The sequence below is a fragment of the Ylistrum balloti genome, unplaced genomic scaffold (assembly GCF_031769215.1).
Source record: "Ylistrum balloti isolate Yb309-2 unplaced genomic scaffold, AGI_CSIRO_Ybal_v1 Utg370944, whole genome shotgun sequence".
NCBI lineage: Eukaryota > Metazoa > Mollusca > Bivalvia > Pectinida > Pectinidae > Ylistrum > Ylistrum balloti.
Genome location: NW_026782532.1, coordinates 125,500 through 152,966, shown reverse-complemented (window position 1 = coordinate 152,966; position 27,467 = coordinate 125,500). Strand labels below are relative to the sequence as shown.

Here is a 27,467-nt window from a genome sequence, read left to right as displayed (position 1 = left end):
TGCAGACACTGGCTGCTTTAGAGTCCAACTAGAGAAAAAAACACTTACATGCTGTGGTTCTTCGGGACTCGGATGTAGAGGCCTTGACTTAAGCTTTTCCTGTGGGACTCATTCAAATTTTGAAACTCAACTCTATCTCTCTGTGTTGGGAATCTTCCAAGTATTGGAACTGGTGTTCTGAAATTGCCTTCAAACATCCTACAAAACTTACTGGAAGTAGATTTTTTTCTTCAATATTCTTTTTACGAATAGTGTTTGACATTTTTCAGGACCAAATGTCGGGACTGTCTGCGGAGGCGGAAGTTTTTATACCCAGGGGGGTGAGTCCACAGTCTGAAGGACAGATGAACATCCAGCAGATCCCGTCCTACATGACTAACTGTTACCCTTTTGTGCAGACTGAGTACAGGTATAAACGTAGCTTTTACAAATAAATCTGATCTATGATCACTAGAGATACATCAGATGTTATTGTAGGTTTTAACGACTTCTAAAAGTTCTTATAAACGTGTTTGTTTGTTTCCTGTTTCAAACAATTCATATAAAGACAATTGTGTAGCATTCCAATGGTACTTGAAATTGGTATTTTGAGAGCGAAGCGCATACATATTAAGTGTGACAGGAGACACAAATCGTTCAGATTTTGATATAATTACAATGTTTGTATGTATAAAATTTCATGTTGTCATTTTCAGAATGCCATGGGTATCAAACTCAAGACCACTTCGGCATGGTTATCATGGTTTCCATGGAAATCGAAAACACAGAATGTCTGGAGGTAAAGGTTATACAGATGAATGAGGCCTGAATTTTCCTCTTACTATATTTTAATATGTCAGGAACACTTGGGTGTTTAGTTCCCTAACTGTAATAATACATTTCCAAATCTCATTTGATATTTAAGTCTAAAACTGAGAATTTGATATTAAACAATTGCATATTATGAACTAAAGGAAGATCTAGATGTTATATTCTGCAGGAATGTAGGAATAGGGCAATAAGGGTCAATTTGGTCCACATCTTCCACTGATGCAGTGAAATTGATAGTGGCAAGGATGTACATTTAATTTTATATCTAAATGTACATGAAAACGTGAGAACACAAATTTGACATTTTTTCTCTAGCTACTTGAAACAAAATAAGTCCTGAAGCACTGTTTCAGTATAGTTTCTATATTTATATCAACTGTTGTGTTCAACCAATTTTTGTATCCCTCTACTCAAAGGGAAAACAAGGGGACATACAGTTTTAACCCAGTCATTATATCTGTGGAAGACCTAATCAGGACATATTTCCTATAAAAATTCCATCACAAATGTCGCGCCATTGTCTTGTAGAAAAGATGGGTTGCTTGACTTTGATGTTGACCTTTGACCTCAATTAAGAAAATAATTTTCACACCACTGTTCAGGAACAAATTTATTTGTGTTTCTTAATATTTTTCCAGCACACATATATATGCTCTGGTAGTGGTGTTTTGATGACTTTTGTAATTTGTGGCCTCATTTTGAAAAAAAATAAAGATCAAAATGGCTTTGTATACCTGTATGTATTGATCTGAACCTGACTGTACATTTAGACATCAAATGTCTGGACATTGCATCAGTTCTTGAGGACTATTCTTCACATGCATCTTATTTATTTATTTCAATTTTTAGAAAAAAAGATAATTTAATATCTATTTATATAAATAAGATAATTTTTTGCTGTGGCTCAAAGACCATTTTTCAGAAGTCTGGGTTTGTTGATATACACACACCTGATCTGTATCTTTACAATAGGTCCAATTTTCTATTCATTAAATTGTTTTCTTCTGTCTTGTAGGTAACCATGGAAACAGAATGCCAGGTGGCCCTGGTAAATATATGGAACAATCTAATCCTTTCATGTTTCATGGTGTTCCCCCTCCTTTGGAAATGGGATGGAACAATCCAGTGTCCTATAACCCAAATCTACCAGCAACATCTATGGAATACCCTGGAGCACTTCCAAATGGAATGCCATTTGATGGGGGTACGTGCGAATCCCAGAATAGCCGTCAGAATCACCGTGATGCTACAGCTGGGAAGAGGCAGCAAAAAAAAGACAATTCTAGTCAGAAAAAGAACTCGAATGACAAAAAAGAAAGAAAAGTTAGTGAGAAAGAGGACACCGTAATATCTGAACAAAAGCTGGATGGAAAGAAGAAAGGAGAAAGGAATAAACAACAACAGGTACAGATTTCATGTTTATTTATACATCAAACAAAGCATCCACGAGATGCTGTAACAGGGCCAGAGTTGTACATTCAATTACTTCTGAGGATTTTTTATTTTGTAACTTATCGTTTGACTTACAGTGAAAAAATACAAGGGGTACATAATGTATGCACTTCCAAACATATGATATAATATTTTTGCACATTTCCAGTCTTATAACAGAATCACACAAATATCACCACTACATTCATTGATATATCTATAGATATATATGTAAACACAGACATGCACACACATTAAATGTACAGTCTAACATACATACACAGGCACACAGGCGCACACACACATACACACACACATCACCATCACCACCATACAGGCACACCACCACACAGGCCCCCACACACACACCATCACCACACAGACAAACCACACAGGACCCCACACACACCATCACCACAAATGCACACAAGCACACATACACACCAACACCACCACACATGCACACAGGTGCACACACACACCACCATACATGAACATATACCATCGCACACACACACCCTTCCTCACTCTGATACGCACACACCTTCCCTCACTCCGACACACACACCTTCCCTCACCCCGATACACACACCCTCCCTTACTCCCACACACACCCTCCCTCACCCTGATACACACACACCTTCCCTCACTCAGACACACACACCACCATACATGAACATATACCACCACACACACACCCTCCCTCACCCTGATACACACACCCACCTTCCCTTACTCTGACACACACACCTTCCCTCACCCTGATACTAACACCCTCCCTCACCCTGATACACACACACCTTCCCTCACTCCGACACACACACACACACCCTCCCTCACCCTGATACACATACACACCTTCCATCACCCTGATATACACACACACACACCTTCCCTCACTCCGACACACACACCCTCCTTCATCACACTCTCCCTCACCCTGATACACACACACACCTTCGATCACCCTGATACACACACACACACCTTCCCTCACCCTGATACACACACACACCTTCCCTCACCCTGATACACACACACACCTTCGATCACCCTGATACACACACACACCTTCCCTCACCCTGATACACACACACACACACACTCCCTAACCCTGATACACACACTCCCTAACCCTGATACACACACACAACCTCCCTCACCCTGATACACACACACCCTCACCCCAATACACACACACGCACCCTCACCCCGATACACACACACCCTCACACATATGGAAATTGTCATTTCTTATCTTGGTGCTCCACACAATACAGCTACTAAAATTGAATGGTTAACACTGTCCGAGTCATTAAAATAATCACAATTTTGTCGTAATTTCCATAATAAGTCCAGGATCATCTCTTGACTCAAACTAGGGAAATAAAGCTTATTACATGCCAAAGGTAAAGCATGTGTTTGTACACCTTGCTGCAGCAGGAGATAGTATATTGCATGGATTTATAGCCAAAATAACATGTTGAGTTCACAATTTTGTACCATAAACTTATGAATTTGATACAGTTTGATTCAGGTATAACACGTAGTTAAACAAAATATATGAACTAAGAAACCTGTTGTTATAAAAATGTCCCGATATGAAAATAAATATATATAAAAACAAATTAGAATTTTAAGTACAACTGCAGTTTTATTTTTTATAAGATTTTGGATTCTTTCATTAGTGAAAGATGGCAAGTTTGGGCAAGTAAAAATTGGTGGTTTCATATTTTTTATAAAAACCAAGTACAAAAGACAACAAATATCCCTTATTAAATTTTGTTGACATCAAAATTTACCATTCACTGTGATATTATAACTTGAACTCTGTATTTACATGAATTGTGAAATATTTAATGGACCTTGTCAACTCCGTCATAATTACAGAAAGCCATATTGTGTCTGCTGTGTGAAATATTAAATATTCTCATTGGCCATAATATTCGTGGATTTTCAAAAAAGAACTTTTTGAGTGGGTGCTTGATTTTGTGGCTAAATATAGCTCTATAAACCTAGTATGTGATCTACTATACATCTTTCAACAGTCTGTGGACATATAAATTCATAGATTAAAAGTGCTTACAAAACAAACAGAAATAAATCTCACATTGAATATTAATGATTTTATAGAACTATGATGTTCCTTAGATGGCAAAGTTTTTTTACCACTCTTGTTTCCATATTATATATATATTGTATCCTGGATACTCCAGGGGTTACAATCACTTTAACTCTCTGCATCCTTGGAACATGTCATAGCAGAATTGAAGGTTTAATGTGCAACACCTACATCAAGGATAGTTTTATCCTTAGATTAACATCAAACGAATCACAAGATTGGATAACAGTATATTGTAATGGCTTTGAAGTTGGGTGTCTCTCCTTTGTATGGGTAATCCTCAAAAGGAGTGTATCAGCCAGTGATTGGTCATTATTTTTTTCCCTTCAATCAATCAAACTACTTCCTAAATGCCTTCAACATGTTCTAGGGTGCAGAGAGTGAAAGCGGTCATACCCCTGGGGTATTGAGGAATGTGGATGATAGGGTTAGGACTTAAAGTATTTATATACAAAGTCTGTTTAGAGGTACAAGCTACTGTAACATGGAAAATTTTCCAATATGCTGTCTTTCAAGTTTCTAAAGCTGATGCAGAATTTGTTTGGGATTTCTAGGAACTTGGTAGACATAGTTAGTTCAGCGCTATTTTATAGCATATATCCACACTTCATACCATGCGATAAATCTATGGTATACATTGGACAGTTAAAGATTGATTTTTTTTACCTCCTGGACACATTTTCAGTCCCAATTTTTATACGCGGCCAGAGGCGGTCGTATATTGGCGTCATCTATTCTTGTGAACGCAACTCCTCCTAAAATAATCATCAGATTTTCACGAAACTTGCTCAATGTCACTACTACAATGTAGATGTGCATGAAGGGGCGATTTTTCGGTTCTTTGATTTTTGTAAGATTTATGTCATTTATGATCTCAGGTCCCTGTCTCTTCCAGCTAACTGGTCTCACAGACTTCATTTTGAGCTTATGTTTACAGACATGTTAAAAGCGATAATTAAAAGGACCAATCTTGATCTTTATATTTTGTGGTGGCATATATTGTGTCCACGGCACTCTTGTTTGATGTATGGAATATATTGATTAAACATTTTTTTCAGCAATATCAGTCACAAAAGGTACATTTGTAAATTATGTAGGTGCACATACAGGTGCATATGATATGTACTATTTTACTCTACAATGCTGGTATTTAAACTCCAGCCTGGTAAAAAATTCTACCCAGATATATTGTTGTTTTACACCATTGACCACCTACAAAGGTAATTTCAATTTTTCTCTTATAAGCCCGCTCCATTTCTCTATTTTTAATCGGAGTTTTAATGTAGGCTGTCCAGGTTAATTTCAAAAGCTTATATCTTATTACACTAACTGGTATTTATCCTGAAACATTTATTGAAAATTCAGGATATCAAAGCTTAACAGATCATTATGAAAACTGTATTTACAAGACATCAATGCTATGCTTAATTAAACCTGATGATGTATGGAAAAAATAATTGCCCAGTCAGAAATATTGTGTCAAACTTCAAAAGAAATGAAAAAAAATTTTGGCACTTTTACAATAAAGAAACTTGCAAATTTAGGTATATACAAACAACGCTGTTTTTTGTCACCACGAGGCTGAATACAGTAAATATTTATGACAGGTGTATTAAACTGACAATGGTAACACCAGTTGCTGGATATGCTTATGGTTAAAACCTGAAACAATATGCAAGTCCAAACATAAAGTGTAGATGTACCTAGTTTAATACCTATATATAAATGTATATTATAATAACTTAAAACAACATGTCAAATTAAGCATTAACACTCTCATTGCTGAATTTTCATGATGCTTAATAGATTGTCTACATACAATGTCTGTGAAAGGCAGGAAATGAACGTACAGGAGTGAAAGCGTTAATGCTTAACTTGACATGTTATTTTAAGTTATACTAATATATTTCACCGGACACTGAGAATTCAACTTTTATATTTGAATATATATGTATAAATTTTTTTCACTTTTTTTTTATTATTTCACCTTTTGCATTACGTAGTGAAGTCAAGCAGTGTATTATTGCATCATTACTACCTATGTTGTAATTCAGCGTTTTCAAGACCCATGTGAATAAAGCACCTATATTCTTGTTTGTTTTGAAAAGACAAACAACAGTACTTCAGATGTAAGGCTTTAATCAATGTCATTGCAGCTCTCATAGTCATAGGTTTTAACATTAAATATTTACTTACATGTAACTGTGTTTAGGAATTTGAACGATACCCATTAACTTTTTAACATTTTGAATTTTTATATCTTCAGTCAACTTTTCTAGGTATCAAATGTGATATTTCACACGTATATAATAAAAAAAATTTAAGTCAGAAATTGGATCAAAGTTAAGACTTAAATAGCATGACAAAATGGTAGCCAGTATTATGCATTTTATTATATTACTTGGTCACATTACAATGTAAAAGTATATTATTTTTTCAGGTTGAAACTTGGTAACCTCAAATGTGATATGTACAGTCTTGTGATTTGTGGTAAATGTTTTCTGACTGTGAGTTGGGGTAGGGGGGAGGTGTGTGTATGTGTACACATGTGTGTGGGGGGGTGGGGGATAGGGGGGATGTGTGTGTATGTGTACACATGTGTGTGGGGGGGGTGGGGGATAGGGGGGATGTGTGTGTATGTGTACACGTGTGTGTGTGGGGGGGGGGGGAGGAGGAGGGAGAGGGATCTTATTCATATATGAGCTAATCTCTCAAAAACATTTTGTGTCAGAAAAAATTGCCAGAAAATATAAAATACGTGTATTAGGGAAGTGTGGGATGTGTAAGGGGGATTGTTATTTATATATGAGAGTGTCTCAAACAGTGTATGAAAAAACATACCGGTATATGGAGAACAATTTATGCTAAGCTAAATGGACTGTAATGTCAGAACATTTTTATCTTGTTGTAGTATCATGTACCTAATCACATACGCTATTTACCTTCATATTAGACACCTCATCTGTTGGAGTTTAGAATTAGAGTTTGGGAAGTGTATCTACGTGTTTTAAAATTGATCACTCTGCAAAAATAAAGAGCGGGCTGAAGTATTAAGACAGGAGTTGCTAAGAGGGAATATACACTATGAAATGATTTTCAGATCGATACAGTTTGTATACAGAGGTACACGTACAAGTGCAAACGTGCATTCTTATCAAAATCAAGTTCGCTTCCTCTGTGTCGTCATGGCGATAGACAACAAACAGATACATATAGCCTTGTAGAGGTCATAAAATGTTTTCAATATTTAAACCAATTTTCATTATTAGTTTGAAGAATATATATCAGCTCATATAAAGCAGTAAAATTATATAGAAATCAAACAAGTCTGTATAATGATATAAAATTAATATACAAACATTTTCAAGTAGACACATGTTTAAAAAATAAGTAAACTTATAATTCTTATTTTTGCTTTAGTTAAGTTGACAAATCTTTGAAGGAATCAACATGTTGACTTGTAACTTGTGATATATATAGATTTGTTGACACAAACGTAATCCCGTGTGGGTTTAATGACCGAGATCCCTGGCGCACTCTAACAATTGTGTCTTTCTTTCTAAACTCTATCTACATAATATTTACACAGGGATCAATACCACATTTTTGTAGTAATTCCACTCATTTTGCACCTGGTGATATAGGTCTCTGTTTTGTGGTTATATCATCAGCGAATATCAATGTTGATAATTTATCTGTATTTTTTTGTCAAAACTTCACCTTGGTTTATGTAATATATATATATAATGTAGACGGAAAACCTGCTGATTTTTTAAAAATATTTTTTACATAGATTTCAAATTCATAAATAAAATAATGAATCTTACTGATCTGTTACAGAGCAGTATAAGATATTTTGGTTACAAATATTCATGTCTATGATGTGAAGCTGTGAAGCTGAACAGTTTCAAAAAGTTACAAAGTATGAGTTAACTATATTCATTTATCCATATACAAGTGTACATAGGAAAGAAGCACTTCTCGGTTTTGCCATCAGCTCTAGAACTACTGATGGACCTTGAGATAACTGGCTGTAGCTGGAAGGCAACATATAATTATACAAATAGATTGAAATCTGCCACACTAGATGTGTATTGTATTTTTTTTTCTTTTTGTTTATTTTAAGTCTGTAAAAGAAGTTTTTTGTAAACTATATAAAAAGAAAAATGTAGCCTTTATATTATCATATTTTTTCTGTACTTTTAATTACTGGAAAAATCAGAAATGCCAAAAAATAAACTTTAATTTTTTATGTATATGCATACCATCGGACCATGTTATCTCAAACTTGAACTTGAAGACCTTGTTCAATTTGAAGCATTTTGTCTGCCCGTAACTGCCTAATTTTACACAAAATATTCAAAGTCACTTAGATTGAATACTCGGTTATCTAGAAGTTTTCCCAAGGCCCAACCGACTTTGAGGTAATGAGGTTTGACTGTAGTCTTAAGTTGTATTGATTTATGATTGTGCAATTTTTATAAACACCTCAGAGGTATGAAAATGTAATAATGTACATATACCTGTAAATGTATTGTATGTCGGCTGGCAAAATCAGGGGTGGCAACCTCTACCTGGAACATTATTGATTAGTTTTTTCTCAGAAAGCTGAAATCACATGTCAACCAATATCCACTCTGGCAGGTGACCTTGACCTCAAGCTAGATTCTTTTTCCCATTGGATAACATCATGTGGCCAGTTTTCAATATGAATTTTGTCTTCTTGTCTTATTTTGACTGTCATAAATATCCTAAATTTTCTTGACTTTAATGAACTGCAAACTTTTGAATAAATTGACCTTGTATCGCTCTAGGAAGTGCCCAGAATTTTAGCCTAATCTAATAGATGGTGGGTTATTCAAATCGCCCTGCGTCCGTGGTCCATCGTCCATCAGTCCGTAAACAATTCTTGTTACCGCTATTTCTGGAAAAGTACTGGATGGATCTTTCTCAAATTTCATATGCAGTTTCCCTTTGGTCCCTAGTTGTGCATTGTACCTTTTTTGGACTGATTCGAATTCAAGATGGCCGACAGGTGGCCATCTTGGATTTTGGAAGTAAAAGTTTGTTACCGCTATTTCTTGGAAAGTTCTGGATGGATCTTTCTCAAATTTCATATGCAGTTTCCCCTTGGTCCCTAGTTGTGCATTGTACCTTTTTTGGACTGATTCAAATTCAAGATGGCCGACAGACAGCCATCTTGGATTTTGGAAGTAAAAGTTTGTTACTGTTATTTCTTGGAAAGTACTGGATGGATCTTTCTCAAATTTCATATGCAGTTTCCCCTTGGTCCCTAGTTGTGCATTGTACCTTTTTGGACTGATTCAAATTCAAGATGGCAGACAGACAGCCATCTTGGATTTTGGAAGTAAAAGTTTGTTACTGCTATTTCTTGAAAAGTACTGGATGGATCTTTCTAAAAATTTCATATGCAGGTTCCCTTTGGTTCCAAGTTGTGCATTATACCTTTTTGGACTGAACCGAAATCAAGATGGCTGACAGGCAGCCATCTTGGATTCTGAGAGTAAAATCTTGTTACTGCTATATCTGAGAAAGTACTGGATGGATCCTTCTGATATTTCATAGATATTGGTTTCCCTTGGTCCCTAGTTGTGCATTGTACCTTTTTTGGACTGATTTGAAATCAAGGTGGCCCACAGGCAGCCATCTTGGATGTCGACAGTAATACAGCACAAGCATATTGTCCATTATCCACCTGTAACTGACTGCTATCTAATAACACTTTGGGATCTTTTTCAAATGATATTTGCTAATAGGTGCTTAATAAAAATATCTTGTGCCATCATTGAGTACATTCAATGAAGACCAGTTCATGAACATTTACAACACCTGTAACAAAAATAAAGAAATAAACAAATCTTCAAGAACTGAAATCAGATCCTCAAATGGTGGGCACCAAGATCCCTCTGGGATCTCTTGTTTTTATATGATATTGGTATTATTGATCGGTTGGAACGATAAAAATCCTACAGAAGTTATGTTAACTTGTTTGTACCCTGTGATATAGAATTGATCTCTGTATTTACGTATTTTATATAGAAATTACATCATACCAAGAAAGTATTATTATTACAATACTGAATTTTTATCATTTGATGAAATCTCCAGAGAGACACTTTAAATCTGAATTTTACTGAACATTTTGTTGTTAAATAAAAATCACAAGAGGAAATAATTTCTAAGATCTATCTAGTGTTGGGTATAATCTTATAAATTATCTGCTCAAAGGATGTAATAGTGTACATAAAATCAAATAAATAGATAAACAATGAATAAATAGATAAACCTTTTGAATAAATAGATAAACCTTTTGAATAAATAAATAAACCTTTTGAATAAATAGATAAACCTTTTGAATAAATAAATAAACCTTTTGAATAAATAGATAAACCTTTTGAATAAATAGATAAACCTTTTGAATAAATAGATAAACCTTTTGAATAAATAAATAAACCTTTTGAATAAATAGATAAACCTTTTGAATAAATAGATAAACCTTTTGAATAAATAGATAAACCTTTGAATAAATAGATAAACCTTTTGAATAAATAGATAAACCTTTTGAATAAATAGATAAACCTTTTGAATAAATAAATAAACCTTTTGAATAAATAGATAAACTGCTATACAATGACACCAATTCCTGTAAGTTTATCTGTCAGAAATCTGTAAAAGATAATTTCAAATTATGCAATCATTTTACTGTTGACAGATCAAATTTTAGTATAATTTTATGCAAATTAGCTTCATGATGAATTGTCATGTTTGGAATAATTGGTATTTAAACAAAATACAGAAATTTCAATTTGTGTAATCATATTTTCCAGCACAATATTTTTAGTGAAAAAATTGCGTAAATATGATGCGCTAAAAATATTACAGTTACAGTATATAAGAAGTGTTATCATATACATTCTTTGTAATAAAGTACATATTTATATATAAACACAACAATCATAATAAAAATGAAATCCAACAACATTTGATATAGAGTCACACAATTAAGACATTTGATATTGAATTCAATTTTTTATTTATCAAAGAAAAGACATTTCACAAAACGGGAAATTATGTACCCTAAGATCATTTAATTTTGTGGGGCAGGAATTTCATGATTTCCAGAAAATAAACATCTTCATTGATGATGGGCACTGGATTTTGTAGATAAATCCTGCTCAGAAAAATTCTCCTGTACTCTAACAATAACCTTTGTTACTTTGTTAATATTTTGATCGACAGTCAACATTGAAACTTTCTAAATCATGTCACCCTTTATATGTATAGAAATTCACCAAACAATGATATATATACCTAAATCAATCTAGGGCATCCATGTCTTGTGGTCATTTTCTTAACGAAGTTTCAGTTCTCAAAACACAAAGGAAAATGTAAAGAAGGAATGATTTGAAATGTAAGGGCAACTGCACTGAAAACCTGATCACATTCTCCATCTCTATTTAGTATTTGTAATTCAGTTTATATTATTCCCCTACCAGTGAAGATGGGGGGGGGGGCTATAGTTTTCCTCTTTGTCCATCCATGCGTCTGTTCATCTTTGTATCTGTGAAACTTTATCATCACTCTAACGATGTCATTCTCATGAAACTTCACACACATATAAAGCATTAGATTATTTTGGAGAAGTTGAGTTCCACAGTTGTTGGGTCAAGGTCACTGTTACTATTTTTATGAAATTTATAAATCATAACAGTGTAATAGATTGTGGGGGTCTGGTGATGGACATGTATGTCTTCACCAATAAACACTCAGTCTGTTCCAAGTTGACATTTTTTATTTCTGTTCTGACAGAGAGATCGACAGAACAACATGATGGTGGCCTCGAAAAAAGTTCAGGGATCATCAGCCCTAAGAGAAGAACGTGTGCCTAGAGGCATAATCTTCAAGGAGATATCCATACAAACAGGTTATTGGTGACTTAATGAAATATCATCAAGGAACAGGTGTAATCAGACAGTATAACGAAGGGAAAAGCTGTATTTTGTTACTTTAAGTACTATTTCAGTAAAACATCTACTTGACTCTGTCATAGATTATTTCTGTCCATGGTTCAGTGTCCTGCCTTTTGCTTCTAAGTAAATTAAGTAAATTGAAATTCTACAGTGATATCCCAAAACAACCTGTCCTAAACAATACCTGGAGTCCTGGGGTGGGAGAGATGTTTTACTGGAATAGTCCCAAAACAACCTGGAGTCCTGGGGTGTGATAGATGTTTTACTGGAATAGTCCTAAACAAAACCTGGAGTCCTGGGGTGTGATAGATGTTTTACTGGAATAGTCCTAAACAAAACCTGGAGTCCTGGGGTGGGAGAGATGTTTTACTGGAATAGTCCTAAACAAAACCTGGAGTCCTGGGGTGGGAGAGATGTTTTACTGGAATAGTCCCAAACAAAACCTGGAGTCCTGGGGTGGGAGAGATGTTTTACTGGAATAGTCCTAAACAAAACCTGGAGTCCTGGGGTGTGATAGATGTTTTGCTGGGATAGTCCTAGACAAAACCTGTAGTCCTGGGGTGGGAGAGAAATTTTACTGGAATAGTCCTAAACAAAACCTGGAGTCCTGGGGTGGGAGAGATGTTTTACTGGAATAGTCCTAAACAAAACCTGTAGTCCTGGGGTGGGAGAGAAATTTTACTGGAATAGTCCCAAAACAACCTGGAGTCCTGGGGTGGGAGAGATGTTTTGCTGGAATAGTCCTAGACAAAACCTGGAGTCCTGGGGTGTGATAGATGTTTTATTTGAGCAGCCCTTCATGCTAAATTGTTGGCTGAAATGGTATTTTTACAAATCCTAAATATGGGTACCCCAAAATTCTGCTAATGTGAATGTCTCTCCATAAACATCAAACTTCTCTGATGACATTATCATGGAATCCTTCAGTTATTTAGGATAAACTGATGAAATAGGTGTTAAACCACTGATAACAGGGTAGTTATGTAATGGGTGTTATTATACTGATAACAGGATAGTTATGTATTGGGTGTTATTACACTGATAACAGGATAGTTATGTAATGGGTGTTATTACATTGATAACAAGGTAGTGATATAATGGGTGTTATTATACTGATAACAGGATAGTTATGTAATGGGTGTTATTATACTGATAACAGGATAGTTATGTATTGGGTGTTATTACACTGATAACAGGATAGTTATGTAATGGGTGTTATTACATTGATAACAAGGTAGTGATATAATGGGTGTTATTATACTGATAACAGGATAGTTATGTAATGGGTGTTATTATACTGATAACAGGATAGTTATGTATTGGGTGTTATTACACTGATAACAGGATAGTTATGTAATGGGTGTTATTACATTGATAACAAGGTAGTGATATAATGGGTGTTATTATACTGATAACAGGATAGTTATGTAATGGGTGTTATTATACTGATAACAGGATAGTTATGTATTGGGTGTTATTACACTGATAACAGGATAGTTATGTAATGGGTGTTATTACATTGATAACAAGGTAGTGATATAATGGGTGTTATTATACTGATAACAGGATAGTTATGTAATGGGTGTTATTATACTGATAACAGGATAGTTATGTATTGGGTGTTATTACACTGATAACAGGATAGTTATGTAATGGGTGTTATTACATTGATAACAAGGTAGTGATATAATGGGTGTTATTATACTGATAACAGGATAGTTATGTAATGGGTGTTATTATACTGATAACAGGATAGTTATGTATTGGGTGTTATTACACTGATAACAGGTTAGCTATGTTATGGGTGTTATAACACTGATAACAGGGTATTTATGTCATGAGAGTGTTATTACACTGATGACAGGTTAGCTATGTTATGGGTGTTATAACACTGATAACAGGGTATTTATGTCATGAGAGTATTATTACACTGATGACAGGGTAGTGATGTAATGGGTGTTATTACACTGATAACAGGGTAGTTATGTAATGGGTGTTATTACACTGATAACAGGGTAGTTATGTAATGGGTGTTATTACACTGATAACAGGGTAGTTATGTAATGGGTGTTATTACACTGATAACAGGGTAGTTATGTAATGGGTGTTATTACATTGATAACAAGGTAGTGATATAATGGGTGTTATTATACTGATAACATGATAGTTATGTAATGGGTGTTATTATACTGATAACAGGATAGTTATGTATTGGGTGTTATTACACTGATAACAGGTTAGCTATGTTATGGGTGTTATAACACTGATAACAGGGTATTTATGTCATGAGAGTGTTATTACACTGATAACAGGTTAGCTATGTTATGGGTGTTATAACACTGATAACAGGGTATTTATGTCATGAGAGTATTATTACACTGATGACAGGGTAGTGATGTAATGGGTGTTATTACACTGATAACAGGGTAGTTATGTAATGGGTGTTATTACACTGATAACAGGGTAGTTATGTATTGGGTGTTATTACACTGATAACAGGTTAGCTATGTTATGGGTGTTATAACACTGATAACAGGGTATTTATGTCATGAGAGTGTTATTACACTGATAACAGGTTAGCTATGTTATGAGTGTTATAACACTGATAACAGGGTATTTATGTCATGAGAGTATTATTACACTGATGACAGGGTAGTGATGTAATGGGTGTTATCACACTGATAACAGGGTAGTTATGTAATGGGTGTTATTACACTGATAACAGGGTAGTTATGTAATGGGTGTTATTACACTGATAACAGGGTGGTTATGTAATGGGTGTTATTACACTGATAACAGGGTAGTTATGTAATGGGTGTTATTACATTGATAACAAGGTAGTGATATAATGGGTGTTATTATACTGATAACAGGATAGTTATGTAATGGGTGTTATTATACTGATAACAGGGTAGTTATGTAATGGGTGTTATTACACTGATAACAGGGTAGTTATATGATAAATGTAAATTATAAGTTGTCTTAAAATACCCCTGTAAATCCACCAAAGTGAACTGTCCTTCTTTCTCTTTGAGAATGTTTGTTTATACATATGTAAGAAATGTTTAAACATTAATTGATTTTGATACACTTAAGGCCATAACGACACGTATTGCATTTATCCTTTGTTTTAAAAAATGGCTGTCATATTTGCGCTGATAGAGAACTTTTTTATTTTACAGAATTTCCTGAGAGATTTGCTAACAAAACTTTAGCCGTTTACCCTTGTCCCTTCTACTCGCCTCAGAATCACAATGGATGCCGATTATTATATAGCAGTGATTCGGAGCTGGATTCAGACAGCGGCTACAGTAGTCCATTACACAAAAGAAATTATGTGTCAAGTGGAACGCATCCTGCAGAATTTACTGAAACAGTCGTCTTCACTCAACACTCTGAATCAGTACAGAGCATATCAAATGCTAATCAGTCAGAGAAGAGACAGAATATATCAAAATCTTCCCAATCGGGGAATAGCATATCAAATAGTGACAAATTAGGGCAAAATAAGTTAAATTTACTCCATCCAGAGCAGAGACCTTATAATCAAAATTCTGTCCAATCAGGACAGAGTGATGTAGTGACTCCTTCAGCTGTCCCGCAGCAAAAACTGAGCTATGCTATGATTGCTCAAAAAGTGCCTAGTCCAAAATCAAGTGTTCAACCTGAAAACACACCAAGTGCAAATGTCTGTGATATATCAAATGATTGTAAAAATTCCAACAATGTCTCAGGGGAGATAACTCATAGTGCCAAGAAGTCTGTGAATATTAGTTCAAAACCTATAGAAAATGCTGGTGATAATAAAAATATGGATAATGTTGAGGACAATGAAACCACAACTGGTGAAAAGAAGAAAAGAAAAAGAAACAGGAAAAGGTCAAAGAGAAAGAAATTTGAGGACTCCTCAAACCAACGGACCACTGAAGATGTTGAGTTACACTTTGAAGATGAGGAAGAATTTCCAGATTTGTTAGGAAGTGTTCGATCACCTTCACAGGATCGGTATTCATCTGTTGGAAGGGAAAAGATTTCTTCAACAAGAGAGACAACTCCTCCAAAAGAAAATCATTTTTTTGATCATGACAATGTATACTTAGATAGTTTACAAAAAAATGAAAGGACAACACATGTGCTGCCCTCTGATAATGGAAGTGTGAGTGATTCAGGGGAGACAAGTGCAAATAAAACACCAAACTATTCAAATCCTAGTCCAGTTGTTATGGCAACACCTGTCAACGTGTCTGGCCCACCATCATATAGTTCCATTTTGAAAGCTGTGAGTATTATATTTTTTGCCCCAGCCATATTTGTCTCATCACTTCCCATCTGCTTCGATTTAATGTCAAACCTTGAGAGCCTCCAAATAGATTTGGTTCATTAGTACTCCATAGTATTATAACATCAAGCTCTATACCTGATCAAACTTCGGTTTGTGAAGGAGCGAGACATTCATGACCTAAAGACTATTTATAGTCTGTTTCGATAAATTAGATTATTTATTACTTACTTACTTAAGAATTATAAACAATTTACTCGATACTGGAACAACTGTGTTGTTTTCTAACCCACCAAACTCTTGCTTTTCATGTTATGATTGGTCGACATCAATTATGTTTCCGTATTAGATATATCAGTATTTGAAATATCATGACATTGTCTTGTAGTTTGCTGAGAAGAACTTAAAACTTTTTATTATTAAATTATGAAAAATTCTGGATACTATATCATTGAAAACTCCAAGAAAAACTCAAAGAGAAGGAAAAAACACTTTATGTTTCATAACAGAGGTTTGGTAAAAAAAATACCACCATAAAATCAACAGTAAACATAGATTATTGTAGTGTCATACATTATTTTATAACTTTATCCATCAACATGTTTCAGAAAAAACCTGTGGTGACATTTGACGAGAGACAGCTTCAACAGAATGAAAAACTGATAAAGGAAAGTAAAACAAAGGCGGTAACAGATTCAGGTATGGTTTAGAGGAGTTCATTATCAAAACATAAAGGCTTCCATTTGACCTTTGACATTTGACCTCTGATATCAAGAGTCATATAAATTTTTATTCATATGAAGTTGTGAATTTCAAAATCCAAGGGTCAAAAACAATTTTGGCAAGGAGAAATTCTCTACACAGGCATGAAAAGGTGTATATATGTGGTCATGTGCCTGACCACTTGGTTTCCCTTTGGCACTCAAGAAGATGGGTCAAGAAGAGTAATTAACACAACATGGAAGCTTGTTTGGCAGTTGTTTTGAAATAGTTGGTATTTAAAAGAAAATAGCAGGAGATAGAGATCTCTAATTTTAATAAAATTTTGGAAATTTAATTGTAAAACTGATCATCAATTTTAGAATAAACAGAATACAAAAACACATCCTTGTGTTACAGCAGAGGTGCGTGTAAACAGAAAACGTAGGAAACGTCGTGAAATGATGAACCAAGCAGCAGAGGAGGAACTTGCCGAGATCGGACTGGAACAGGACATGTTACGGGAGCTCAACCTCAAACCTGCAACAGCTAAAAAACTAGCACAGAAAGGGCCACAAAAGGGGGCAACAAGTGTTAAAGAACCTCCAGCTTCTCAGGCAGGCATCCTTAATGTAACACCACAACAACCAACTCCTTCAGGGAAGAAATCCAAACAAACTATAGCATTAGACCTGGGCGCGATGATAGATGCTTTAGAGGTGAGTGTTATACCTGGAGGTGATGATAGACACTTTTGAGGTGAGTGTTATACCTGGGCGCGATGATAGACGCTTTAGACGTGAGTATTTTACCTGGGTGTGATGATAGACACTTTAGAGGTGAGTGTTATACCTGGGGGTGATGATAGACGCTTTAGAGGTGAGTGTTATACCTGGGCGCAATGATAGATGCTTTGGAGGTGAGTGTTATACCTGGGCGCAATGATAGACGCTGTAGAGGTGAGTATTTTACCTGGGTGTGATGATAGACACTTTAGAGGTGAGTGTTATACCTGGGGGTGATGATAGACACTTTAGAGGTGAGTGTTATACCTGGGCGCAATGATAGATGCTTTGGAGGTGAGTGTTATACCTGGGCGCAATGATAGATGCTTTGGAGGTGAGTGTTATACCTGGGCGCAATGATAGATGCTTTTGAGGTGAGTATTTTACCTGGGTGCGATGATAGACACTTTTAAGGTGAGTATTATACCTAGGCGCGATGATAGACACTTTTAAGGTGAGTGTTATACCTGGGCGCAATGATAGATGCTTTGGAGGTGAGTGTTATACCTGGGCGCGATGATAGACACTTTTAAGGTGAGTGTTATACCTGGGCGCAATGATAGATGCTTTGGAGGTGAGTGTTATACCTGGGCGCAATGATAGATGCTGTAGAGGTGAGTATTTTACCTGGGTGTGATGATAGATGCTTTTGAGGTGAGTGTTATACCTAGGCGCGATGATAGACACTTTTAAGGTGAGTGTTATACCTGGATGTGATGATAGACGCTTTAGAGGTGAGTATTTTACCTTGGTCTGACATCGTACCAGGAACCTTAGATCTAAACCTGAGGTTATGCAGGTCAAGCTGTAACCAACAGTCTGTGCTGTGGATATCTTTTAAATAAATATTTATTATTCTCTTTTATTACTGTTGTTTTGATATTATTCTTTTTTCTAATGAAATGTCATTTTATTCCTTTTCAATTTCATTTTGTTCCAGAAAAAGAAAGATGTGCCAGTTCAAAAGAAGGAAACTCAACCTTCAGTAGACAAGGCCAAGAAAAATACAGATACTCAGGTGAAGCAAAATTTCTTTTATTTCAAATAAAAATCAGATTTGATACCAAAATTATGAATTTTCATTAAACTTGATATAAATGTTTATTACAAATTTCTCTTAACCTCTGTGTGAATATTAATTACAAATTTCTGTTAACTTCCATCTAATTATTAACAACAAATTTCTGTTAAACGCTGTCTGAATGATCATTATGAATTTCTGATGATTTCCGTCTTAATTTCTGTTATACTCTATCAAGATATTGATAAAGAGTCATTAATTAGTATAATTTCCTGAAATAACCTGGTATGCATTTAATTGGAATTACTGTAACACACTACTTCCCAGATAGTGATGATATATTACAGTTCCAATTCTTTCTACAGAAGGGTGTTAGACCTCACAACATGCTTGATGCAAGTGCGCCTATGTTGAAAAGAGGAAAAGAGAGAGAAAATCCAAAACCGAAGAAACCAAGTCCTCTGAAAAAGGTGAAATTTGTGTTGTGTTTAAATAGCAAGTTGACTTCTAATGTTTCCCTTGACACAGCCTCACTTTGGTTGACTTTTTTTGAGTGTTCGCCCCTGTCCCTATGAGAGTACATTTTATGTTTTACCTTGACCGAAACATACCAGAGTCTATAGATATGCTAGCTACCACTTCCAGTGTAATACTCATAATGATATCAGTGTAATGACTGGTACACAAGTTGTCAGGATAGTGTGTGGGGGGGGGGGGGGGGGGTAGGATGTTTGGGGCCTTCCACAATATACTTCAGTGTGGTAACATTAGAAAGCTAGCTACAATTCCACACTTAAAGGCTTACATGTACATATCAAAACCTTCCAAAAACACGCGCCTTGAACACATTCACGAGCATGCAACACTAAGGCATCTTTAAATGACCCTAGCTGTTGAAAGGATGTTGGACAATACAAACCAAACCAGTCTAAAACATGTTGTCAGTCTGTGAGTCTCAGTTCTGTCAACTTTGTATGAATAATTTTATGAATACATTTCTTCCACACAGGTGATCCTCAAGGAGCGCGAGGAAAAGAAGAAATTACGGCTACTAGACGACTCTGTTCCTGGCAACTCTGGGTAGGTATTTACACTGTACTAGGTAGGTATTTACACAATACAGGATAGGTATTTACACAATACAGGGTAGGTATTTACACAATACTGGGTATGGATTTACACTGTACTGGGTAGGTATTTACACAATACAGGGTAGGTATTTACACTGTACTGGGTAGGTATTTACACAATACTGGGTATGTATTTACACTGTACTGGGTAGGTATTTACACAATACTGGGTATGTATTTACACTGTACTGGGTAGGTATTTACACAATACAGGGTAGGTATTTACACTGTACTGGGTAGGTATTTACACAATACAGGGTAGGTATTTACACTGTACTGGGTAGGTATTTACACAATACTGGGTAGGTATTTACACAATACAGGGTAGGTATTTACACTGTACTGGGTAGGTATTTACACAATACAGGGTAGGTATTTACACAATACAGGGTATGTATTTACACAATACTGGGTATGTATTTACACTGTACTGGGTAGGTATTTACACAATACAGGGTAGGTATTTACACAATACTGGGTAGGTATTTACACAATACTGGGTATGTATTTACACTGTACTGGGTAGGTATTTACACAATACAGGGTAGGTATTTACACTGTACTGGGTAGGTATTTACACAATACAGGGTAGGTATTTACACAATACTGGGTAGGTATTTACACAATACTGGGTTGGTATTTACACAATACTGGGTAGGTATTTACACAATACAGGGTAGGTATTTACACAGTACTGGGTAGGTATTTACACAATACAGGGTAGGTATTTACACTGTACTGGGTAGGTATTTACACAATACAGGGTAGGTATTTACACAATATTGGGTAGGTATTTACACAATACAGGGTAGGTATTAACACTGTACTGGGTAGGTATTTACATTGTACTGGGTAGGTTTTACACAACCCTGGGTAGGTAAAAAACCATGAAAAAAAACAAATTTTGTAGAGAATTTTGTGAAAAATACTTTTTGCTTCCAACTTTAGGTAAACAATGCAAACCTTCAGCATTCATTTGTATACATATTTTATGCACACTGAATAATGTTATCAGAACATTACATCTATATATATATAAAATGTTAATTTTGAATTTGTTGTGCTTGCAGTGTTCCTGTAGGTATTGGAGTGATCAGTGCTGAAAGTGACTTATCACAGGATGGTAAGTACAAGTGTACTACGTGTAGATATTATTTCTATATAAACTCTTTATCTCACTTTACAATTTCACTGGAACCACAAGGGCAGCAGTGGTGGTGTGGTTGTAGCGTCTGGTGGTCTTTATCACAAGACCTCCACCTCCAGGTTGTGGGTTTCAGGCCTACATTGAGGCAGTCGTCAGGTACTAGTGGCAGGTTGGTGATTTTTCTCCAGGAAATCCTTCTTATCTCTGTCATTCATGTCCAACACATCCTGATAGTTAATTGGTTGTATAGCAATGATAAACTAACTGAAAGCCCAGTTTTATCAAATTTGATAAATGTTGTAAAGTTATCTATTTATATAGGGATCTATAGTGATGTTTATGTGGGGCTCAATGTTGATGTTTATGTGGGGCTCAATGTTGATGTTTATGTGGGGCTCAATGTTGATGTTTATGTGGGGCTCAATGTTGATGTTTATGTGGGGCTCAATGTTGATGTTTATGTGGGGCTCAATGTTGATGTTTATGTGGGGCTCAATGTTGATGTTTATGTGGGGCTCAGTGTTGATGTTTATGTGAGGCTCAATATTGATGTTTATGTAGGGCTCAATGTTGATGTTTATGTGGGGATTAATGTTGATGTTTATGTGGGGCTCAATGTTGATGTTTATGTGGGGCTCAATGTTGATGTTTATGTGGGGCTCAATGTTGATGTTTATGTGGGGCTCAATGTTGATGTTTATGTGGGGCTCAATGTTGATGTTTATGTGGGGCTCAATGTTGATGTTTATGTGGGGCTCAATGTTGATGTTTATGTGGGGCTCAATGTTGATGTTTATGTGGGGCTCAATGTTGATGTTTATGTGGGGCTCAATGTTGATGTTTATGTGGGGCTCAATGTTGATGTTTATGTGGGGCTCAATGTTGATGTTTATGTGGGGCTCAATGTTGATGTTTATGTGGGGCTCAATGTTGATGTTTATGTGGGGCTCAATGTTGATGTTTATGTGGGGCTCAATGTTGATGTTTATGTAGGGCTCAATATTGATGTTTATGTGGGGCTCAATGTTGATGTTTATGTGGGGCTCAATGTTGATGTTTATGTAGGGCTCAATGTTGATGTTTATGACGGACTCTATATTGATGTTTATAGCGTAAGTTTTATGGGGGTACTTGATTTTGTTGACATTTTTAGCTCAATAATTCTATTTATGCTAATTTCAACAGTTAGTAGACATGAATTTGTTGATTAAGTATCTAGGAAATAAAAAATAATGATATCACAGTAAGCACATTTTCATCTGTAAAAACCTTTAATTTCTAATTGTCTGGTCATTATATGTGTTTTATAAGTAAATCTGCACACAGAAATACAACTGACAGTAGAAGACATTGGTTATTTGCTATGCTGTGTCAAGCAACTCTACAGCTACCTAGCTGTCACCACCAAATCCCAATAAAAGGATGTTTTGATGTTGAACTGATCACCACATAGAAATTTTTATCATGGTAATGAATTGTATAAATGTTTGATAGAATTTATCATGAAAATATAATCTTTCTCTTCCTCATTTTCAGCCTATAGCTTTAAAGGGTCAGCTGACTATGGGGGTGTGACCCCAGCCAGTAACGACTTGTCACCTATAAGTCAAACTTCTCCCATCAGCATGAGTCCCCTGTCTCCTGGAGCCAGTCCCTTGAGTTCAGAGGTCAATAGTCCAATTGCAGGAACTATTGGAAAAGAGGCTGTCCTGAAGATACACAGCAGAAGATTTAGAGAGTAAGTGACACAGAATAAGATTTAGAGATTAGAATGGGATCAAGAGAGCACTAAATGATTTAAAATGAGATTTATAGCATAAGAGGACAAAAAGAAGATTTAGAGATTAAGTGACCTATAATGAGATATAAGGTGTACCAAGTGTCTGTGCATGCCTCATCATTAGGAAACAGCAGGTGTTTATCAGCATATGTAAAAAAATTCTTTATAACAGTTTGACGATAGTTAGTAGTCATTTGTCATATTATACTGGTCTGTGAGATGAATAAATATATCATATTTTTCCTCATAAAGGGAAACAACTTCATTCCGATATTTGGTTGGTTTTTGTAATTAGTTTGTACATAAATCTGGATAACTTGACTGAGACTTGTTTGAGAATCACGAATCCAGATTGAAGCTAGATAAAATGGCGACATCTGAACCTTGTTGTGTTAGTGTTTTATTTTAAACAAAGATAGGATTTTACTTCCACAGTACTCAATAGAATGATTGAACCTTGTCTGTGATTAAAGTGATAATTGATGGAATTACGTTGATAAAAAGAGGATTTTGTAAGATATTGATAGAAGTATGACATTTCTACTTCCATGTAATTGTGTATTTGTCTGTGTTGATACTTTAGGTACTGTAACCAGGTGTTAAACAAAGATATAGACAACTGTTGTACTACACTACTCCAGGACCTTGTACGTTTCCAGGATCGGGTCTACCATAAGGAACCTAACAAGGTCAGTATCCACAACAGGAATCCCCTCCCCAATATCTGCCCTAAACCGTCCCCACAACAGGAATCCCCTCCCCAATATCTGCCCTCAACCGTCCCCACAACAGGAATCCCCTCCCCAATATCTGCCCACAACCGTCCCCACAACAGGAATCCCCTCCCCAATATCTGCCCACAACCGTCCCCACAACAGGAATCCCCTCCCCAATATCTGCCCTCAACCATCCCCACAACTGAAACCCCCTCCCCAATATCTGCCCTCAACCCTCCCCACAACTGAAACCCCCTCCCCAATATCTGCCCTCAACCCTCCCCACAACTGAAATCCCCTCCCCTCACGATTAGATATCATTAAATTTGTACACCATCTCTATAATTGGTTTCTTGTGTGAAATGTTTATCTTGGATAAAATATAATCACAAACAATATTATGTATTGACCTATGATCATATAAGAGATGGAAATATGGGTGTTCACTGCAGCATACATGTAGAGTTTAACTGCAACAATCCCACAGAAGCCCACACACACCCTTCACCCACACAAACACACCTCCTCATTTATATTTTCTGTTGGTATCACTAACCACATTCATGGATTAAAAGAAAAAGGTTTACAATCTCAAGTTATTATAATATGTATAAATCTATTTCAGGCGAAATCCAAAAGAAGATTTGTATTAGGTCTAAGGGAGGTAACCAAGCACCTTAAACTGAAGAAGATAAAATGTGTGATTATCTCCCCTAACCTGGAGAAAATCCAGTCCAAAGGTGAGATACAGTGGAGATATACTGACATCTGTAACAGATTGTAACTTTGTGTCAAAATTTACTATATCATTTTTAAAACAGTTTGAAAAATTAGAATTACAAAATTTGTACACTATTGAAAAGCATTAGTTTAACATATATTTTACATAAGTTTGTATGTATGTGACCTCAAGGAGAAAGAATAATTGGAATAAACCAAGATACACTGCACATGGACAGAATTTGTATTGGGCTAGTTTAATGCTATTTTTTTTTAAATATTGTAATACTCGTTCAGTAATGAAAATATGTTTTCAGCATAGTTAGTAACAGCAGATGAAATTAACACCAGATTTTTGTTGTGATCATACTCAGTACATACAGATAAAGTCATCCATTTTCATTAAGTTTTTTCTACCATATACAATACTCACTTTAAATAAAAAACTGTTCATTCTTTGCCTTCAGTCTTATTGGGGGAAAAAAGAGATCTTGGAAAGCCAGTAAACACAACTGGACTGTTATTCTTCAATATATTAAACCTGTTGGTTTTTTAACAAATATTTTGCTTAATATTTCAAAAACTGAATGTTAAGCTAGCATTTCCTGTAAAGATGAATCTATTTTTTTTTTTACTTATAACACTAAAAATATCCAAATCTTGGTGATTATTGACAGCTGGCTTTCAAAATTGTTGAAGATGGTTTCACATGATTGAGACGCGATACTATCAGCTCTAGTGATTTGTTTCTATGTGCTGTAGCTTAAAACTGATTCTATCCATTTTGAAATATTGATAACCTTGCTGGTTGTAGGCGGTCTGGATGATGCCCTCAACAACATTCTGAATCTGTGTAACCAGCAGAACGTACCCTTCGTGTTCGCTTTAGGACGCCGCTCACTTGGAAGGGCATGTGCAAAACTTGTTCCTGTTAGTGTTGTCGGTATATTTAACTACGACGGAACTGATGTAAGTTTAACTCTTTTTTGTCATCAGCAAAAAGAAGAAAAAACTTCCAGACAAGATTATGTGCTTTAGGTTAATCTGACTTTATGTTATACTTATAATAATTAACGGACTGTAAACAGATATATTTTAATGATAAACTTAACACAATATAATGTACATATTATCATAAATCTAATCTAAATGTAGCATTTTACACAGTGGAAGTATTGTGTTAATCGCAATTTCACTACCTTGTGTATGAAAAATTATTGCAGAAGCACAACTTTATCATTGTGTTAACTTGCTGACTAAAAACAAAAATTATTGAATTTTATTGGAACAAACAATGTACATTTACAGTATGGTTTTCATAAAATGTTGTAAGTTTGACAATAATTCAGTACTAGAAATTACAGTGTTGTCTCCTCAGTTCTTCATTTCTTTGAAGGTAAATGATTATTCCAGTATTATTAAAACCAGTTATGAATACAATGATAGGGATAGAAAAACATTTTGACAGAAAAGTTGAAGGTTGTCAACTTAATTAGGTAAAAAATATAGCATATTTAGATGTGAATGCTTGCAAATCTGAAATCTGAGGAAAAAAATTAATTAACAAAGAACAGCAACGAAAATAATTGGTGAGTTGGTGTGTCATTCTACAATCAATTTCATTAAGGATAACAAAATTAAATATCTGTTTCTCCAGGACAACTTTAAGGGTCTGATGGATCTGACAGCAGAAGCACGTCAGGCATATAAAGAGATGGTTAGTGTGATTGAGAAGGAAATCCGTGAGTATCCAACACGCGGAGCAGCAGCGTCCGCACCTCATATCTATGCCCATATGGGACACTCCCGGACACCCTCCGGAGCCAGTGTCCTTTCCTTTACAAGTAGTATACTGTCGGAACCAATTTCTGAGAATTATCCACACTCAGAGCCTGAAACAGACAGCAAAGGGTATGAAATCATCAAAGATTCTCCAGACCTTGATCAATATTTCAGTTCTACAAGTGCAATCCAGAATGAAGGAATTCAGTACAATATACAGGCAAAGGTCAAGGACATCGATGATGGAAATGAGGCTGATACAGAAGATTATGGAGATTTGCCCAGGGTCAGAGTTCAGTCGGGTATCAGTGCTGATATTGACAAAGATAGTGATAATGACTCGGAGCAGGGTTCACGCGACACAGTAGAGGAACTACCTCACATAGACTCCATACATAGTAGTACTTATGATCTCAGTACCGAAATTCTGTCACAACATTCGGGGCGTACCATAGAAAACTGTGAAGCTATGTCTACTCACTCGTCTAGAACTCTTGGTGATGGAAGTTCCACGATTCTTGCTGATCCTGGAGAACGATCGAAACATGACACTCCGAAAAGTACGGAAAGTCCAAGTAGCACACTACAACGGGGCAAGGTGATTGACGAAGAAAGGATACAGAACTGGGTTGACGAGACACAATCACGCCTAGAAAATCTCCAGCTTCAGTGTAGTACTGAAGATAGTGACAATACAGACAGTGAAAGTGAAACTGAAGAAAATTCTGTGAATGAAAATGAAAAAGATGATTCATATACAGTGGAGGTGAAAGGTTAATGTTAGACAGTCAAGGTCAAAGATCAATCTTAGACATTCAGGGTTAGAGGTCACTCATAGACAGTCATAGGTTAAAGTCAATTCAAGACAAATTACGTATAAGATATTGATAAGGGCCAATATATCAAAGGTCAAAATAGTCAGCATTCTGCAAATGATGTAGGTCAAGGTCATTCTGACACTTATGGAAAAGTTCAAGGTCAGGAAGATCAGAGTTATGTCATATCAATATCCCTAAAAAAATGTTGTCAGATTTGAGAAGGTTAAAGGTCATGT

At 35.7% G+C, this 27,467-nt stretch overlaps 1 protein-coding gene across 1 annotated transcript; it reads left to right on the top strand.

Moving 5' to 3' along the window:
• Nucleotides 1-275: 275 nt before the first annotated feature.
• Nucleotides 276-27,191, top strand: LOC132559585 (uncharacterized). Its single transcript, XM_060224215.1, has 16 exons — nt 276-409; nt 696-778; nt 1,826-2,214; nt 12,194-12,308; nt 15,537-16,633; nt 17,242-17,332; nt 17,753-18,051; nt 19,058-19,135; nt 19,504-19,608; nt 20,148-20,218; nt 21,339-21,391; nt 22,952-23,153; nt 23,779-23,884; nt 24,537-24,651; nt 25,446-25,600; nt 26,289-27,191. The coding sequence occupies exons 1-16, from the start codon at nt 276-278 to the stop codon at nt 27,189-27,191; spliced, it is 3,996 nt and encodes a 1,331-aa protein (XP_060080198.1).
• Nucleotides 27,192-27,467: the final 276 nt, after the last annotated feature.